General features: G+C 44.5%; 1 protein-coding gene across 8 annotated transcripts in view; it reads left to right on the forward strand.

Moving 5' to 3' along the window:
• Window positions 1–18025, forward strand: part of herc1 (HECT and RLD domain containing E3 ubiquitin protein ligase family member 1) — a 54930-nt gene that overhangs the window by 25861 nt on the left and 11044 nt on the right. For 3 of the 8 annotated variants that reach the window (XM_056378042.1, XM_056378035.1, XM_056378076.1), the window contains 33 exons: window positions 284–367; window positions 1014–1573; window positions 2077–2722; window positions 3378–3651; window positions 3889–4099; window positions 4184–4350; window positions 4793–4909; window positions 5242–5497; window positions 6178–6299; window positions 6412–6638; window positions 7059–7327; window positions 7825–7877; window positions 8181–8381; window positions 8542–8716; window positions 9419–9686; window positions 9932–10145; window positions 10768–11027; window positions 11159–11286; window positions 12088–12224; window positions 12766–12966; window positions 13059–13189; window positions 13316–13533; window positions 13693–13813; window positions 14507–14653; window positions 14907–15008; window positions 15102–15275; window positions 15424–15723; window positions 15825–15890; window positions 16006–16131; window positions 16347–16485; window positions 17109–17290; window positions 17460–17615; window positions 17842–17964. In XM_056378042.1, the coding sequence (XP_056234017.1) occupies window positions 284–367; window positions 1014–1573; window positions 2077–2722; window positions 3378–3651; window positions 3889–4099; window positions 4184–4350; window positions 4793–4909; window positions 5242–5497; window positions 6178–6299; window positions 6412–6638; window positions 7059–7327; window positions 7825–7877; window positions 8181–8381; window positions 8542–8716; window positions 9419–9686; window positions 9932–10145; window positions 10768–11027; window positions 11159–11286; window positions 12088–12224; window positions 12766–12966; window positions 13059–13189; window positions 13316–13533; window positions 13693–13813; window positions 14507–14653; window positions 14907–15008; window positions 15102–15275; window positions 15424–15723; window positions 15825–15890; window positions 16006–16131; window positions 16347–16485; window positions 17109–17290; window positions 17460–17615; window positions 17842–17964 (6555 nt within the window). The remainder of the gene's footprint in view (window positions 1–283; window positions 368–1013; window positions 1574–2076; window positions 2723–3377; window positions 3652–3888; window positions 4100–4183; window positions 4351–4792; window positions 4910–5241; window positions 5498–6177; window positions 6300–6411; window positions 6639–7058; window positions 7328–7824; window positions 7878–8180; window positions 8382–8541; window positions 8717–9418; window positions 9687–9931; window positions 10146–10767; window positions 11028–11158; window positions 11287–12087; window positions 12225–12765; window positions 12967–13058; window positions 13190–13315; window positions 13534–13692; window positions 13814–14506; window positions 14654–14906; window positions 15009–15101; window positions 15276–15423; window positions 15724–15824; window positions 15891–16005; window positions 16132–16346; window positions 16486–17108; window positions 17291–17459; window positions 17616–17841; window positions 17965–18025) is intronic. The other 5 variants (XM_056378085.1, XM_056378059.1, XM_056378050.1 and 2 more) reach the window with 5 other exon arrangements.

Below are 18025 nucleotides of genomic sequence, written 5' to 3' on the forward strand. Positions count from 1 at the left end.
CGAGACCGGGGTGATATTCATGTGGCGTACAGCAGTTTATCATGTTTGCGTAAAGATACAGTCTTTTCTGTTTGAATATGTTTCTAAAAATAGTATATATTTCTTTCGCTTGCCTTTGTCATTGCACATAAACACTCACACAATGGACAATGGACAAGGACACTTTAATGCACAGACACATTATTAATATATAAAGAATCTATAAAAGAAACAGCATGAAAAATCTGATGTATCTCCTCAGAGTTCTGTGTCCATCTCTAACTGTTAACTTGTGGTTCCACAGGAGCCGAAGTTGGCCTTTGAGGACGTGGACGCCACAGAACTGTATCCCTGTGTGATGTTCTACAGCAGTAACCCAGGAGAAAAGGTAAGACAACATAAATGTTCACCTGCCTGGGACACAGGTTGGTCTGTAAAACAGCAACATGAAGTCATTTCACCTCTGCTGGCTTACTTCCTTATCTTTTGTTTAGAGCAAGTATGATTTCTGTGCGTGACCAGAGAATTACCAGAATATCAGTGACTTGGGGATTGAGATTTCTTATCCTCAAATTTGCTGTCTTGTGTTTTGATTTAAAAAAATTAATGTTGAGTTAATCCCAGCACATTGATGTTTTTAAAATGTCAGTGTTGTTGATGCATTGTCCTCTAAACTCTTAACACTGTAAATAAATAATACTCACTTTTACTCAGAAAAGTGATGTTGGTGCAAGGTTTTATTCTCAAGTCAAAAAAGCCAGAAGATATGAGAGCAAGATTAAGTGAGATGTGTGTGTTTTATTGCCTCGGACATCTGTGGGTAACTCTGACTTTCCCTTAGCAGGTTAATTCTGTAAGAAGTTGTGATGTTTGAAATTATTATGCAGACTCTTTTACTTCTACTCCCAGAGTATAAAGTTTTGAATAATCCCTTTTTATTGGGTTTAGCGTCTCTTTGTTTATTTACTGTATACAGACAGTTATCTAAGTACATTATATAAATGTATATTTTACTTATCTTTGAATGGCTCCAGGTTAAGATCTGTGACATGCAAATGAGGGGAACACCTCGAGACCTCTTACCTGGTGACCCAGTCTGCAGCCCCATGGCCACTGTTCTGGCCGAGGCCACCACACAGCTGATCCGCATCTTACATCGCACCGACCACTGGACCCATCGCATCAACAAAACGATGGTTGAACGGCTTCACAAGATCAAGCCTTGCTTTAGAGAGTCAGCCAGCGCGTCCGGTAGCGGTGGGGCGCAGAGACTTAAAAAGAGTCGCTCGGTGCAGAGCCGCGAGGAGCACGACGCCCAGAGAGAAAGCCAAGAAACGCCCACGAGGACGGAGGAGGAGAGGGGACGCCACGGACGGCAGCACGGCTTGGGGGAGCTGTCGGAGCACCACCTGCGAACGCTCTGCACAGAGGTGTGGCCGGTCCTGGCGGTGATCGGCGGTGCAGATGCAGGCCTCCGTGTCGGTGGGCGATGTGTACACAAGCAGACCGGGCGCCATGCTACTCTGCTGGGTGTGGTGAAGGAGGGCAGTACCTCAGCTAAGGTGCAGTGGGACGAAGCTGAGATCACCATCAGGTACTGGGTGAAGAAGTTTAGCCTTGGCACCTTTTTTGTCACTTTCCTTTGGACATTTTTCTTTGTATATATATATATATATGTTGCTAGATTTATTATTTACTAGTATATTTTTGTAGGTAACTAAACTGTCAGCTGCTTTATTACTATCTTGACAATAACAAAGTTTCTGGCTGCCACTGCTGTAGGGTAAAAATGTGCTAAAACTGCCTGTATTCATGTTCCTCTGATGCATTAGCCTCTTGCTTTTTAATCACTTCTTCACCCCCCATTTCCCTTACTCTGATTTACTGTTTGTACATTTCTGTTACTGACTTGCCCCTGTGCATCATTACTCTTTTGCATGGCCCCAGGAATTCATTGAGTAGCATTGTTTTGTGTCATACCCACACATTCCATCTTTTTATTTGTCTTGCATGCTGTGCTCTTTCTCTCCTGCCCTTTCCCTCACTTTGTGTTTCCTTCCCTTGTCTCTTTTCACTCTCCACTCCCTTCTATTAAAGCTTCCCAACTTTCTGGTCGCCTAGTGACACTCCACTATACAACCTGGAGCCCTGCGAGCCGCTGCCCTTCGACGTGGCACGTTTCCGTGGCCTCACCGCCTCCCTGCTGTTGGACCTCACCTACCTTACGAGTATCCACGAGGAAACTGCCGCGAAGCTCAGTGCACGACGCCACGACAAGAAGCATCGCAACGCCGCATCGACCGGACATGAGCCAACCACTAATGAAGACAAAGCAGACAATGAGGGTCACAACCGCAACGAACAAAGAGACGGTGCTGGAGCCTCATCTGGATCAGCTCCAAATACCACGACCTCTGACCTGCGCGTGTCCCACAGTCTGGATGAGGTGAAAGCCCACGTGGCGCCCAACTCAAAGTCAGAGAGTGAGATCTCCTCTGTGGCTGGTGGAGGGTTAGGTGGAAATGAGAACCTTTTCTCTGCAGCTCCTCACACTCCTGCTGAAGGGAGCAGGAAGAAAGGCCACGAGCACGGCTCCCGCAGTCACGAGACTTCTCCTCCCTCTATCGCCACCCAGTCGGAGATCCATGCTGTGCAGCTGTCCTACCTCTACCTGGGAGCCATGAAGGCCCTCAGCGCCCTGCTGAGCTGCAGCAAATATGCTGAGCTGCTGCTGATCCCGAAGGTACTTCAGCTTGCTAGGTTGTACAGTGGCAGTTTAAACTTTATGACATTCTTAAAGGGAATAGTTTGACATTTTGAGAATGTGCCAATTTACTTTCTTGCCAAAAGTTAGATGAGAAGATTGATAGCACTGTCATGTCTATGTGTTAAATATGAAGCTGCTGCCTGTAGCCAGTTAGTTTAGTATAGCATAAAGACTTGAGACATAAAGAATCAGCTGGCATGGCTCTGTCCAAAGGTACCTGCACCTCTAAAGCTCACTTATTAACACCTTATACCTGTGTTGATTTGTGAGCTTTAGAGGTGCTGGTACCTTTGGACAGAGCCAGGTTGGCTGTTTCCGGCGGCTGGTTATAGCCTTGTGTTTGACAAAGAGACAAGAAAGTGTTTTTTTAACTTGTCATCTAACTCTTGACAAAAAAGCGAATAAGCAGGAAATAAGCGCATTTCCCCCAATGCTCAACTATTTCTTTAAGAAAAGGTCACTGGTCTTCACCTTCTTACCGTGTTTTTAAATAAATGGAATAATTAGACCAATTGAAAATAGAGCAACACACACAGAATCTCTGCAGGTAGAAATGGGTGATGTGAGTGAAACAGATCCAGGTCACATACTGTCAGATTGATGCTAACCTGTTCTTTCCTCTGACATCAAGGTGTTACCGGACGCAGCACCCAGTGGGCACAATGCTGATCTAAATGCCAGCACCAGCGGAAGCACAACTGCCACCTCACCGGTGTGCCAGGAGGAGGTGGAGATGCGGGCAGCTCTGCAGTTTCTCATGCGCCACATGGTGAAGCGGGCAGTGATGCGCTCCCCCATCAAACGGGCTTTGGGCCTGGCAGACCTGGAAAGGGCACAAGCCATGATCTACAAACTAGTGGTGAACGGGCTGTTGGAGGAGCCGAATGGGGGAAAGGTCAAACCTGGTGAGAATATGTGCTTTGATTCAGGGCTACGGATTATAATATAATAGTAATAATTATAATTGATTAATTAAAAGAAAACAACAACAACAACAACAACAACAACAACAAATGCCCCCAAGGGGATTCAGTTTACAGCTTAAAAAAACTGTAGAATAAATACGCAGCAGTTATTACTGCTTGGATAGATATACTGTAGATAACAGGCTTCAGTTTTGCCCGTCTTTTTATGTCCCTCAGGAGTGAGAAGTGAACCAGAGGGTGAGGGGGAAGGCACAGAGGGTGAGCAGTTGGCACAAACCCCGGTCACCACCAGCCCCTCTGCCTCCAGCACCACCTCCTTTATGAGCTCCTCTCTGGAGGACACCACCACGGCTACAACACCTGTCACAGACACAGAGACCGTCCCTGCGTCGGAGTCTCCGGGGGTCATGCCTCTCAGCCTCCTCAGGTCAGAACAGATAGCTGCACATATTATCAGCTAGGCCTTGTTTTCCATGTATGATGAAACTGATGTGTCTCTCTGTTATTACAGGCAAATGTTCTCCAGCTACCCGACCACCACCCTGGTTCCAACCCGTCGAGCCCAGACTCCTCCGGTGTCATCTCTGCCAACATCTCCCTCGGATGAGGTTGGCCGCAGGCAGAGTCTCACCTCCCCTGACTCCCAGCCCAGCAGACCACAGAACAGAACAGGTACCTGTAAGTATGCCTGATTTCCTTGCATGTTAATATCACCGTTGTGTTATTGAAAAGCTTCTATGATATTCAGGATAGCATGGAAAGCTGTACAGTTTTGAGCTTGTTAACTTTGTATTTTTTATTCAGCTCATCCATAACAAAAAACTGTTCTTCATGACATCATGATGACAATTGCAAAAATTGTAATGGTGATTCATTTTCAGTTGAATTTTTTTGCTCACCATACAACTCACAGCATAAGTATATATATATATATATATATATATATATATATATAAGAAATAAGTCTAAGTAGCCAAAAGCACTCATCACATTATAATACTGGAACAACAGCGATGCACACGGACGTTAACTCATATTTTTTACGCTCTTAAAGCCATATTCAAACCAACATCCCAGATTTCATAATGATTTCACTAATGGTGGCTGGTGTTTGCTGCAGCTCTGTCAGACCCCAGCAGCAGGCTGTCGACGTCTCCCCCTCCTCCTGCCATTGCTGTGCCTCTGCTTGAGATGGGCTTCTCCCTGCGCCAGATCACCAAAGCTCTGGAGGCCACTGGTCAGTCTCCCCCAAGTTGGAGTTAGTTCAGTGTATTTAGTTGAATTCGTCTTAAGAGCAACAGAAGTTGGATAGACACTTCAATACTAGAGTAAGGGTAGAGCAGTGTCTACAGAACTAGAATAAAACAATGTGTTTCTTTGTTAATCACAATGAATGCAATTAAACCATGCCATGAAATAGTAACCAGGTCATGATTGTTTGATGAAATTTGTGCCTAATAAGCACAGAAAATGGTGGAATTCATAATGTCAAAAATGTTATTGTTTAATAATTGTAAATATTGTGGCATGACGATCATTTTGTGGTATATGGATATGGTTTATCTCCAGGTGCGCGAGGAGAGGCAGACGCTCAGAACATCACGGTCCTGGCCATGTGGATGATAGAACATCCAGGCACAGAAGAGGAGCACGACGAGCCTCACACCAGAGGCAGCGGTGTCGGCGGTGATGGGTCTGACTCCTCCTGTCCCGGTGCGACAGCTTCCGCTGGAGGCAAATCTCTGGACAGGAACTCGTACCTGTGCTCTCCTGGAGACATCGCCAGTGCAGACACTTCAGAAATGGAGGAGGGCTTCAGTGAGAGGTAGGAAGTCTCACATATTTTACCCATGTTCCTAATTCGAAATAGAATGAATGAATATTATGGAAACTTGAGTAGATCACGTGTAGATTAAATGCAGACCACAGCCATAAATTTCTAATCCAAAACCCAGAGAGAGACCTGAGGAAACCAGGAGAGAACGCTGGAGTGTTCACTGTTAAGTAACATCAGCATGATGTTGAAGTATTTTGAAAACCTTATGTTCTCCTTTTAATTTGTTGAATCATCATAGACAGAATTTGAATTTGGTGCTGTGATGTCCACTAAAAGAAGATTATTAAAGGTGGTGAGCACCTCATTGATTGTAGAAGTGAATGTAGAAGTCACAGCTGAAGGATCCACTGTCATTTAGCATTTAGTTTTTAGCCCAGACCCAGCATGCACCTGTTGGTCACGCAACATTGCAGGTGTGTTTGATTTGGGACACTTGCAGTGGTCACCGGGTGGTGCATCAGATCATCAGCTTCTTCTCTGCTGCAGCTGCTGATTTGACTCTTAATATTTGTTGTGTTTTTCACACGGTTCATCATACCTTCATCTTGTGACTTTTGTTTTTACTTTGTAACGATTTCAACTTTAAATGTAGAGAAGGAAAATACTTGAGTTAAAAAATACTAAAGTAATAATCACATATAAAAACAAACTATTTGTTTACTTTGTAGTCCCGAGGGTCTGGAGCAAGACAGTGCATCAGCCTCCAGCGGTGTTGCTCTCAGAGGACGCTCTGCTGTCGGTAGGAAACACCGTTTTGACTTGGCTGCACGAACACTGTTAGCCCGCGCTGGTGAGAATTATCCACTAAGACATCTTTCTCTATTCGTCACACTTGGTCTAACCAAAGTGCGAATTCACCTCCTACTTCAACACCTCACGTTAAACTTTCCTGTGCTTCTCAGCTGGACTGTACCGCTCAGTGCAGGCCCACCACAGCCAGTCACGTCGGGAGGTCTCATCCCTCCAACAGCAACAAGACCCAGCTGCCCTTTATGACTTCAACCTGGACGAAGAACTGGAGATGGACCTGGATGAGGAGACCATGGAGGCCATGTTCGGCCAGGACCTTGCCAGTGACACGGACATTCTGGGAATGTGGATCCCGGAGGTACTGGACTGGCCAACATGGGTGTGTGTGACTTTATGCTTCGGTCAGGGAGCTGCCATCACCATTCTGCTCTGTATCTGCCCTGCATTACCTCTCCATCACAGTAAACTCGTGTGTGCACGCTTTATCAGTCAGACACTCTCACTTCACTTCAACCAAATTTCTCCTGAAAGGTCACTCACCCAAATGATTCAACTGGCATGAAGTGAAAGACTAAACACTTGGAGAACAAGAAGATTACTTTGAATGCTGATAATTGACTGTCGCTTCAAATTCTTGCAAAGCTATCACTGACTCATATTTCTAACATATTACATTGCATGAATCTTTCTCTGCTGTTCTGAAGCCTAACAACTGTGTCTTGTGTGTGTTGTGTTAAATACACGTTTCATCTTCATGAATGTGAATGCTTGTGTGTCTGTGTGTCATCGTACCTCGCAGCACGTATGTGAGACAGACGATCGAGATGAAGTGGTGGTGTGCGAGTTGTGCGAGGCAAACGTGGCCAACTTCAATCAACACATGAAAAAGAGCCACCCGGGCTGCGGCCGCAGCGCCAACCGGCAAGGTTACCGCAGTAACGGCTCCTATGTGGACGGCTGGTTCGGAGGGGAGTGTGGCAGCGGAAATCCCTACTACCTGCTGTGTGGTAGCTGCAGAGAGAAGTACCTGGCCATCAAAAGCAAGGCCAAAGTCCCGATTGTGGAGAGGTATGCACTCGTGAGAAAGAGACTGAACAAGGACATGTGATGTTGGATCATGTTAGTGTAGTTTATTTATGTTTTTGCTCTCTTATTCAAAAATCCAGCGTTGATTTTGCTATAGTTATTACAGTTGTGTGGAACAATTTAAATGTTACCTGTTACCAAGGACTTATGTCAGGGGTTAACAGAGTACTCAGGGTGTTTTCCTAAAATTTGATGTCAGCTTTCAAATTTGTTTGTATAGTTGGACCCAGAAGGACTGCAAAATGTTTTCACACTCATTTATTGCATTATAATTTTTTTATTACAATTTGAGAGAGTCTGGACTATTGTTATGAGTCCATTAAAGCTTTACCATTTTTTTGCCTCTGTATATACGTGTGTGTATGTTGGTATTATTAGGCATCCTGTATTATGTCTGTGCTGTTTTGTGTTAGCATATTTTTTAAAGGAAGTAAAACTGATCAATTCCCATGTTATTTTATTCTGTGGTTCGTATTCAGATATAAGGGACAGGCTCCCGACCTTCTGGGAAAGCAGGACAGTGTCTATGAAGGTAACACCTGATGATCATTTGAAGTTCAATTTAATGTATTTAATGTTTCTGGCACTGACATATCTAACTGCACTTTTATATTAATGTTTGGGAACATTTGGGGGAATTACATATATTGATGATTTTTGAAGTGAAATGAAGTAAATACAACAGCTCCAATACCTAAGTACTGAATTAGAAGGGTTACTGTTTAAGTTCATGAAATAAAAAGTTATGGTGCATTAATAACAAACTTTTGCATAGAACTGTATATGTTTGTTCTTTGATTTGAAATATTGTATGTTTGTTCGCCCCCCGCTGCAGAGGACTGGGACATGCTGGATGTTGATGAAGATGAGAAGCTGACAGGGGAGGAAGAATTTGAGCTTTTGGCCGGCCCGTTGGGTCTGAGTGAGCGCAGGATCGTCCCTGAGGCTGTGCAGTTCCCTGACAGCGACCCACTCGGAGCCTCCATAGCAATGGTCACGGCCACCAACAGTATGGAAGAGACCCTGCTGCAGATAGGTGAGGAGGGGGTTCCTGTTCTCATTAATGCCTCAGTGTCATATAGTTGTGTGTGTTGTGTGTTCCTGACTCAAACTTATTTAAAGCCATCTGTTCAGACCTTGACTCTGTATTCTCTCGCATATGTAATAGGAATAAACTGAGTTGTGTTTGTGTTTAGGCTGCCAGACCTCAGTGGATAAGAGCTCGTCGGGCAGGGTGACCCTCGGGGAGCAGGCCGCAGCTCTGCAGAACCCACATGACCGAGTGATGGCGCTGAGGAGGGTGACAGCTGCAGCCCAGGTGCTGCTGGCCAGGACCATGGTGATGAGAGCCCTGTCCCTGCTGTCTGTCAGGTAGCCTTCCTCACACACTCTGTGCATGTGGGGGCTTATAAGGCCTGCGTTTTATTTTTCTGTTTCTGCTGTTTTCTGACTTTTAAGCCTCTTTAATTAGCTGACACAATTTAGGAAATTACATTTTTATGGGTAAATTTTTTCCATAACCCAACAGACTTCAGGTTATGTGGGATAAAAGAAAGCATGAGAGGAAACACTGGCCTGAACAAATTTTTATTTATTAAGCTGTTTGTATTTGTGAAGGCACTATGTGTGGGATTTCTAACTTTGGCACCCCCTGGTGGTGGAAAGAAACAAATTCAAGATGCCAGAAATTCATAAAAATTCATTCATTCATTCACTAAAACTGACACAGTAAATATGAAACCATAGAGACAATAGCAATTTCTTAGATGTACAGTGTATGTGTTGCAGAATGGTGCCAAACCTGTCTGTATGTGTATTTCTAAATGTTCTCTCACACATGAAGATAGTTTGTCTTTATTAAATTGTTCATTATTAAATCAGAATGTTTTTATTCAACCTTTATCCTTGTTGTTTAGTCACTAATTTGAATGAAGAGAGCTCTTATAATCCTAAAATATTTGATTAATTTCTGCTTAATGGATGAAAATTATATCAGTTTTTTAAAAATGTTTTTAAAGTTGACTGTTATATCTCTTTGTTGTGTAATACACAATTTCCTTTTTTCCCTCACAGCGGCTCGAGCTGCAGCCTTGCAGCAGGTCTAGAGTCTCTCGGATTGACTGACATCAGGACTCTGGTCAGACTGATGTGTCTGGCGGCAGCTGGCCGAGCCGGTCTTTCCACCAGTCCTACATCGGGCTCTGGCCATGCTGAAAGGCCGCGTGGGGCCGCCAAGGCGAGCAAACCCATCTCCTGTCTGGCTTACCTCAGCACAGCAGTGGGCTGTCTGGCCTCCAACAGTCCCAACGCCGCCAAGCTGCTGGTGCAGCTCTGCACCCAGGTACACACTGTGACTCATCAGCCTTCATCTTATTCCTTATCACAGCTTTATTGAGCTCAATCCTGAGATCTGATGTTCAATTTAACTTATTATTGGAAAGACCTGATGCTAGTAATGAAATGATTATAGGTAGTCCTTTCATAACAGTATGTTTTTATTAATGCAAATACTCCCAAATCTGTTCCCTGTGCAGATGCTGATCATTAACACCAACTCATAATGATGCTGTTTTCTTCCTTTTCCAGAACCTGATCTCCGCAGCTACGGGCATGAACTTGACCACAGTGGATGACCCCATCCAGAGGAAGTTCCTGCCCAGCTTTCTGCGCGGCGTGGCCGAGGAGAACAAGCTCATCACCTCTCCCAACTTTGTGGTCACACAGGCTCTGGTAGCTCTTCTGGCAGATAAAGGGGCCAGACTCAGACCTGCTTATGACAAGGCTGATATGGAGAAAAGAGGTTTGTAGACTTGGAAGAGAAGGAGAAAAAATAAATAATGGCTGATTGGATAACTTGGAACATGGAACTTGTTTCTGTGTATTTCTTTATCTCATTTGCTGTCATTGTATCTCAGAATCGTAACATATTTCATATCTCATATGGTGTTTTTTTGATAAGTAAGTTTGTACTGTATAATGCTTGTGTAAGCTGTTTCTTTGTTTTCCAAAAATATTTGTTGCCTTTGTGCTTGTAATGAAACTTGAATCACAGCAGCAATTTGCATAATTGAATTCAAGGGGGAGTGATTTTGTCCTTTATGTAACCTGTTCCTCACCAGCTTTAATGTCAAGGGAATGTGTTGTAATGTGTTTTTTGCTGGGCTAGATGTTAATCATCTCATAATAATTATTATGTTTTTGTGTAATTCATGTAGTAATGGCAGTCATCATTAATGTCTGCTAAGCTTCCCTTCACACAGGGGTCATGCTTGTAGAAGCTTTGCACTGTTTCTCTCTGTGCACTGGGATCACCTTTTTTGTTATTCTGTGCTTTTTGTGTTTTCATGTTTGTCTTTTTCATTTGTTTGTTCCTTCTCTCACTCACTGGGCTACCTTGTCACCTTGTGTTCCGTGTCGAGCAGGTCTAATTGCGCATTTGTATGCCCATCCTTCCCATAATCCCTCCGCTGTAGGCCCCCTGGAGCTGGCCAACGCACTGGCAGCCTGTTGCCTGTCCTCAAGGCTTTCCTCACAGCACCGCCAGTGGGCTGCCCAGCAGCTGGTCCGCACACTGGCTGCCCACGACCGCGACAACAACCAGAGCCGGCCGCAGACCTTTGCCGACATGGCGGGGGATCTGCGAAAGTGCTCCTTCATCAAGCTCGAGGCTCACCAGAGCAGGGTCTGCAATTTTCCTTGTCATGTTAAGAACCACAAATTGTTTTGAAACCATACAAATGTTTTTGATAGTGATAGTTTGTGTGATGCCTGTCTTTCTATTCGGTATTTAAAGTCCTCCTCTGTTTGCCTCAGGTCATCACATGTGGTTGGTGCAGTAAGAAAGGCCTGTTGGCCACCAGTGGCAACGATGGGACAGTCAGGGTGTGGAATGTAACCAAGAGCCAGTACACCCTCCAGCAGACCTGCATATTCAATAAAGAGTAAGGCTTTCTGACACACCTCGAACAATTCATGTCCTGTGTTCTACTTCAGAAACCTCAGTGTGTTACTAAGAAACTTCAGTGTTAGATTTTGAAGGGAAACTCTTTTGAACATCGTGCATCTTTGTCAGTTAATAACAAGTCTGCGGTGGAGGCATGTGGGTATTATTTTGATGTTATTTTTCTGCAGCTACAGTTTTGTCTTAATTTCCTTGATTAGTGTAGATGTAGTGGTTTTGATACATGTATTATGACTGTCAAAGCTGCACTAAGCAATATCAGTTTCGTATGAGCAATGTGAACGAGGTTGCCCATAGAGAAGGTTAGGAAACCCACAGTGAAATTTTCCTCAGTTCTTCAGAGCATCGTATAAACATACTGTTTTGAGCTTATCAACCGTGTTTCCAGCAGCAGTTCTCCTCCAACGAGTTCTGATAATCCCACAGCACAGTACATTACCTGCTCAGCAGCAAACAGCAGACAGACACAGTTAGTGACTCACTGGAGAAAGTGGAGCTGCTACAGAGCCAGATCTGTTCCTCAGGAGTTGGTTGAGATAAAACCGCCTTATATTCATCAGGCGGAAACAAACACTGCTCCCAATGAATGCTAATACTGCTCCATGTAAATCTGATGTGTAAATATTGTGTTATTTGTGAGTCTGTTTGCCATAACAGCTTGAGATGGTGATAATGGTGTTAACAGCTTGTTCCACTGCCTTCAAGGAGACACTTAAATGTATATAAATTGCAGCTTTAACTACGTCTCACCTGTGTTTATTCTGTGTTTGTGTCTCATCAGTGACGGCTCTTCAGAGGAGGGCATGTCAGGCCTGGGCTCTCCCAGTGATCCTTGCTTGTCTCCTCTGGCCTGGAGTGTCACTGGAAAATATCTGGCCTCAGCCATGGAGAAAATGGTCAACATCTGGCAAGTTAATGGTAATTACTTAGTTTATCAAGCTTCTCTGGAGTTTTCATTCTTGTTTTTATTGTACAGTATGTCAATGATGAGCTCCATTTGAGTTGTTTTGAAAAACTGTTGAAGTGTAAAATGTGTTAATGTGGCTCAGCTCGAATGATCGGCGTGTGAGGTCCACAAAATATGAATGAGAGGGCATTAAGATTTTATAGCTCCCTTTAAAAATAAATATACCCGGGGACTGGACGTGATCCAATCATCATTTCCTGCCTCCCACCACACCCTGCAGCATGTGCCATCTGTTCTTGGCCACTTTCAATCGCCTCAAGGATGAAAGTCCACAATCACATTCCTGTTTCATGAGCACATTTTCATTTGTGCCATTGAAATGTCACTGACTTTATTTTACAAGCAAATGAAACACACTATGTGCATCATCCTTTTTCTGTGGGCATTGTTCAAGAAATTTTAAAACACCATATAATGGAGACAGTGTAAAGATACGTTCTCATTGTAATAAAATGACCAGGTTAACTGTGAGCTCCTTTCCCCTCCTCCAAGCTGGTAAGGGCCTTTTGGACGTGCAGCCTCACTGGGTGTCAGCTCTGGCTTGGCCTAAAGAGGAGGCAGAGTCCTTATGGTGCGGGGAACCCAAGGACATGCTGCTGGTGGGTCGGATGGATGGAACCCTGGGTCTCATTGAAGTGCTGGATAACGCCACTATGCACCGCACCGAGCTGGAGCACTGCTACAGGAAAGATGGTATGAAGGGGGTTTGTTTTGTGAATGGCAGAACTCCTGCTCCATGTCCTCAGTAGTTTACAGATCTTTGATAATCTTTTATCTTCTCTCAGTGGCAGTGATGCACATTGCCTGGTACAGTGAAGACAAGCCTTTCGCTGTGGGGTACGCAGATGGAAAGCTGCTGATTGGGTCCAAAGAGCCCTTAGAAAAGGGAGCCATCGTGGTCATTGATGCACACAAGGTGAACTAAAACTACAAAAAGAGTCACGTCTAATCTATATCTGGAATAAAATAAAACAAGAGAGATTATCTGTAGATTTACAGCCAAAATTCCTCTCATCACTAAATCTGGTTGTTGTTTTCCCAGGAGTCAATCACCAGTATGAAGTGGAGTCCTTCTGGTCAGATCTTGCTCACCTGTGCCAAAGAGGAGTTGGTGAAGCTGTGGGCCAGCCACGGCTCTGACTCAGGCTCTGGCTCTGGCTGGTACTGCCTGCAGAGTCTTAGACACCCCTCCATGGTTAACGGTGTGGCCTGGTGCAGCCTGCCGGGACGTGGGCCCAAGCCCCTCAGCATGCTCGCCATGTAGGTTGTTCTATAACACTAGGCCAGACTGTGGCTGATCATGTTTTGTCCAACACTTAATGAGTTTGTGTTCTTCTCGAGCTCCAATGAGTTTGAATGAATTATATTTTTTATGAAATGTCCGGTGTACTCAGGTTCACGTGTCGCTGTGTTTTTCAGATGCTGCCAGAATGGCCTGGTGTCAGTCTGGACTGTTCCTCAGGACATCTCCAACTTCCCAGAATCCTGTTCCTCGGACTCAGAGGGATGGTGGGACAATGAAACAAAACCTAAATTCATGGTACTTTTTTAGATTTCACAAATAATTGCTCTCACTGTGTACGTCGATGTGAGATGTCATTCAGTTTTTTATGCCAGGGCCGGAGGCATTATGTTTTCAGGTTGTCTGTCTGTCCGTCCTATTCTTGTGAACGCAATATCTCAAGATCACCTCGAGGGAATTTCTTCAAATTTGGTACAAATGTCCACTTGGACTCAAGGATTAATTGATTCGATTTTGGTGGTCAAAGGTCAAGGTTGCGGTGACGCCACGAAACACATTTTTGGCCATAACTCAAGAATTCATTTACTAATTACAACACAGTTTAACTCAAATGTCTAAAAGGATAAAATTAAATGATGACATTTTATATACAAGAGGTCAATGGTCAACTTCATTGTGACATCATAACACTTCTGGCCATTACTCAACACTGTAACTTGGGAAGGGGAGAGTGTGATCATATTTCCTCCAACCTGGCTCGTTGGTGAGCTGGTAGTTTTAGTTTCTTTTGAAAGAGACTTGCATTTGTTCCCCCTTACTTTCCGGTTCTGACTATACATTTAGATTTATAACAATTTATCAGTCCGTTATTCTTTCAACTCATCCTTAGAGTCATAAGAGGCATGTTTGAAGCACATTTTTTGTACTAATCACGAAATGTATTTTGGTGCTTTCTTCTCCTGATGAGCTGTCGCTTTGGTTGTGTTGCAGTCTTCCCGGTGGTCAGAAGATGGAGCGACGTGCGTTTTCCAGCTGAAGGGCCACATCACTCCAGTCAGAACGCTGGCCTTCAGCCCTGATGGTCTGGCCCTGGCATCTGGAGGAGTGGGAGGCCTCATGAACATCTGGTCCCTGCGGGTAGGAAATACACACACAGATGGAGCTTAAGACACCCACACGGTATATATGTAAATACTGCAGGTACAAGTCGCACAGATACAAAGATGTAAGTGTGAAACACGACATGATATGAAAAACATTGAGGTGAAAAGAACAAAGGGTTCATCACATACTCATCCTACCGGCAGTTAAAGATCACACCGCTGTTTACAGTGACGCTGAATACCTTTCCACTGGAGTCACTATGCTTATATGTGTCCATGTTCAACAGGATGGGTCGGTGCTCCAGACAGTCGTAGCTGGTTCAGGGGCGATCCAGAACATTGTCTGGATCCCAGATGTGGGTGTCGCTGTCTGCTCCAACAGGTCAAAGGTAAAACTTCTCTCCTGATTCATATTTTTCCATGATTCAATAAAATAATTATTTATTCTCTGGTCTGTTTCTTTTGTATGGCTTCATTTCCAGGATGTGCTGGTTGTGAACAGCTCCAAAGAGTTCATGGCGTCCAACCACGTGCTGGCCACTTGCCGCACAGCTCTGAAGAAGCAGGGCGTAGTCGGCCTTAACATGGCGCCCTGCATGAGGGCCTTCCTGGAGAGACTGCCAGTCATGCTGCAGGAGCAGTATGCCTACGAGAAGGTACAAGGACAGTTAATATGCTCTCCATAAAAATGTCTCTCTCGCAGTTAAATCAACCCTTTCTCTTATAGTCTTAATATTCTCTTTTATACTCTGGAGCAGTAATGTCCTGGCGTGGCTGATGTTTCCTTTCCTTCTCACCTTCCAGCCCCACGTCGTATGTGGGGAGCAGCTTGTTCACAGCCCCTACATGCAGTGCCTTGCCTCCCTGGCCGTTGGTCTCCACCTGGATCAGCTCCTGTGTCGCCCCCCTGTTCCACCGCACCTGCGACGCTGCCCACCTGAGTCTGGCACCGCCATATGGAGCGCCAGTGAGTGGGCGTGGTTAGACTGCTTCTCTACAACAGTCAAGGCGGCGGAGGCCCTCGCTCGAGGCGCCACCTTCCCCGAGTCCTTCTCTGTTCCTGACCTGGAGCCTGTGCCCAAAGATGAGATGGCTCTGCTCATGGTGAGGGAGGCTGCTGGTGTTTGTGCACCTGGAAGTGTAATATCTAATGTAATGAATACCTGTGCGGTACATAACAACACCTTTGTCCCCTGTCTCTCCAGGACAACAGTAAATGGGCCCCTGGTATGGATGAACAGATCATGTCCTGGGCCACCTCAAGACCAGAGGTCATTTAGATTCATATCTGGATTATCTGTAATAAATAGTTTGTATGTGGACATGGTAGCTGCTGTTTAAACCCCTTTATTTGACTTATGTGTGTGTGTTTTGGTGTGTTTGCAGGACTGGCACCTTGGAGGGAAGTGTGATGTGTATCTATGGGGTGCAGGGCGACATGGCCAGCTGGCAGAGGCTGGCAGAAACATCCTGGTGCCAACCACTGCTCCGTCTTTCTCTCAGGCACAACAGGTACACAGGCAGCACACAGGCTGTCATCTGCTTGTTAACAACAGCAGAAAAAGAAAGTTTGTTAACGAATTGTTAATTTTTGAGTTTGCGTTTTCATCAAGCCACAGATATTAACACTGACACTGCAGCAGGCTGTTTACCAGCTAAAATCTGCTCCCTGTTGTATTCTTCTTTATTTGCTCACTCATCTCTTTGTCGCCACCTGTCCTCTGCAGGTGGTGTGTGGTCAGAACTGCACCTTCGTGATCCAGCCTAACGGGACGGTGTTGGCCTGTGGAGAGGGCAGCTACGGCCGCCTGGGACAAGGAAACTCTGATGACCTGCATGTGCTCACTGTCATCTCCGCCCTTCAAGGTGACACATTTGTTGTTGTTACAGTAAATACTATTATATGATGTATATCACTGAAATGACTGATTGTTTTGTGGCGCGTGTGTAATACGTTAACAGTGGGAATGAATATCAGTAATACAAATCTAATATAAATGTTAGTGAAATCTACGTTTCTCTCTTTCTTTTTCTCTTCATCTCTCCTTCTCGCCGCAGCCAGTTGTCGCCATTTGTCTCCACTTCCTGTATTTGTTGTTTCATATATAATAATACATGACAATAATAATATTTTTTTATTACTACTGCTAGCCACAGTTGAATTAATTATTTTTTAATTGCTTAGCTCCCCATAAATGTCTTGCACGCTGTCTTGGTCGAAGGTTGACTTATTATATTACTAAGAAGTTTTGTTGTTATTGGAAGTACTGACAAAAATAGGTTAATAATGTCATTCGGTACATGTAGTTATTGTCTCTACTGGATTTCTGTCATTCTTTGACAGATGTGACAGTGAAACGTGTATAAAATTTCACTCTCTGTGGTATTAGGTTGTAAAATGGCTTAAAAAAAGTCTTAAATTTAATTTTTAAAAAACAAAAAGAAATGTGTCTCTACCCTGAGCCTCTCGTTGTCCCTGTTTCCCACAGGTTTTGTTGTGACTCAGCTGGTGACGTCATGTGGCAGCGACGGTCACTCCATGGCTTTGACGGAGAGTGGTGAGGTGTTCAGTTGGGGGGACGGGGACTACGGTAAGCTGGGCCACGGGAACAGCGACCGCCAGCGCCGACCCAGACAGATCGAGGCTCTGCAAGGAGAGGAGGTGGTACAGGTCAGTCTGACTCTATTCAAGAACACAGTGCGTACAGTAAAAATGGATTTTATTCACTTCTGGTAAAAGTGAAGATCACAGCTCAAAGGTTCAAAAAGTAAGATATACTTTAAGTTCTCAGGTTTTTTTATTCTTTTATGCCACAATTTTTTTTCTTTTTCTTCACCAGATGTCCTGTGGGTTCAAACATTCGGCGGTGGTAACAGCTGATGGGAAACTCTTCACATTTGGTAACGGTGATTACGGCAGACTGGGGCTGGGAAACACCTCCAACAAGAAGCTGCCAGAGAAGGTCACGGCTCTAGAGGGCTACCAAGTCGGACAGGTAGGACAGAAAAATACTGTCAAGATGAAAAGCATACTCGTAGAATTCAGTACGTCCCGGCTGGACCTTTGTTGGCTGTTAAAATAGACAATTATAGAAAAAAAGATAGGATTGTAAAGAAGCTTCTGACAATATTTTTCCTTCTTATATTGAATAATTTGAAGGTTTTGAAAACAGATAAATGACGACGGCTCAGAGCTGATGTTGACATGTGTTCGTTCCTCAGGTGGCTTGTGGCTTGAACCACACGTTGGTCGTCTCCGCTGATGGAATGATGGTTTGGGCTTTTGGTGACGGAGACTATGGAAAACTGGGACTTGGCAATTCCACAGCCAAGTCCTCACCTCAGGTACACACTGTGAGGCCCGCTGCTCCATTTCAACAGTAAAAACAGAAGTTACCATGAAACT

The sequence above is a fragment of the Seriola aureovittata genome, chromosome 1 (genome assembly GCF_021018895.1).
Source record: "Seriola aureovittata isolate HTS-2021-v1 ecotype China chromosome 1, ASM2101889v1, whole genome shotgun sequence".
NCBI lineage: Eukaryota > Metazoa > Chordata > Actinopteri > Carangiformes > Carangidae > Seriola > Seriola aureovittata.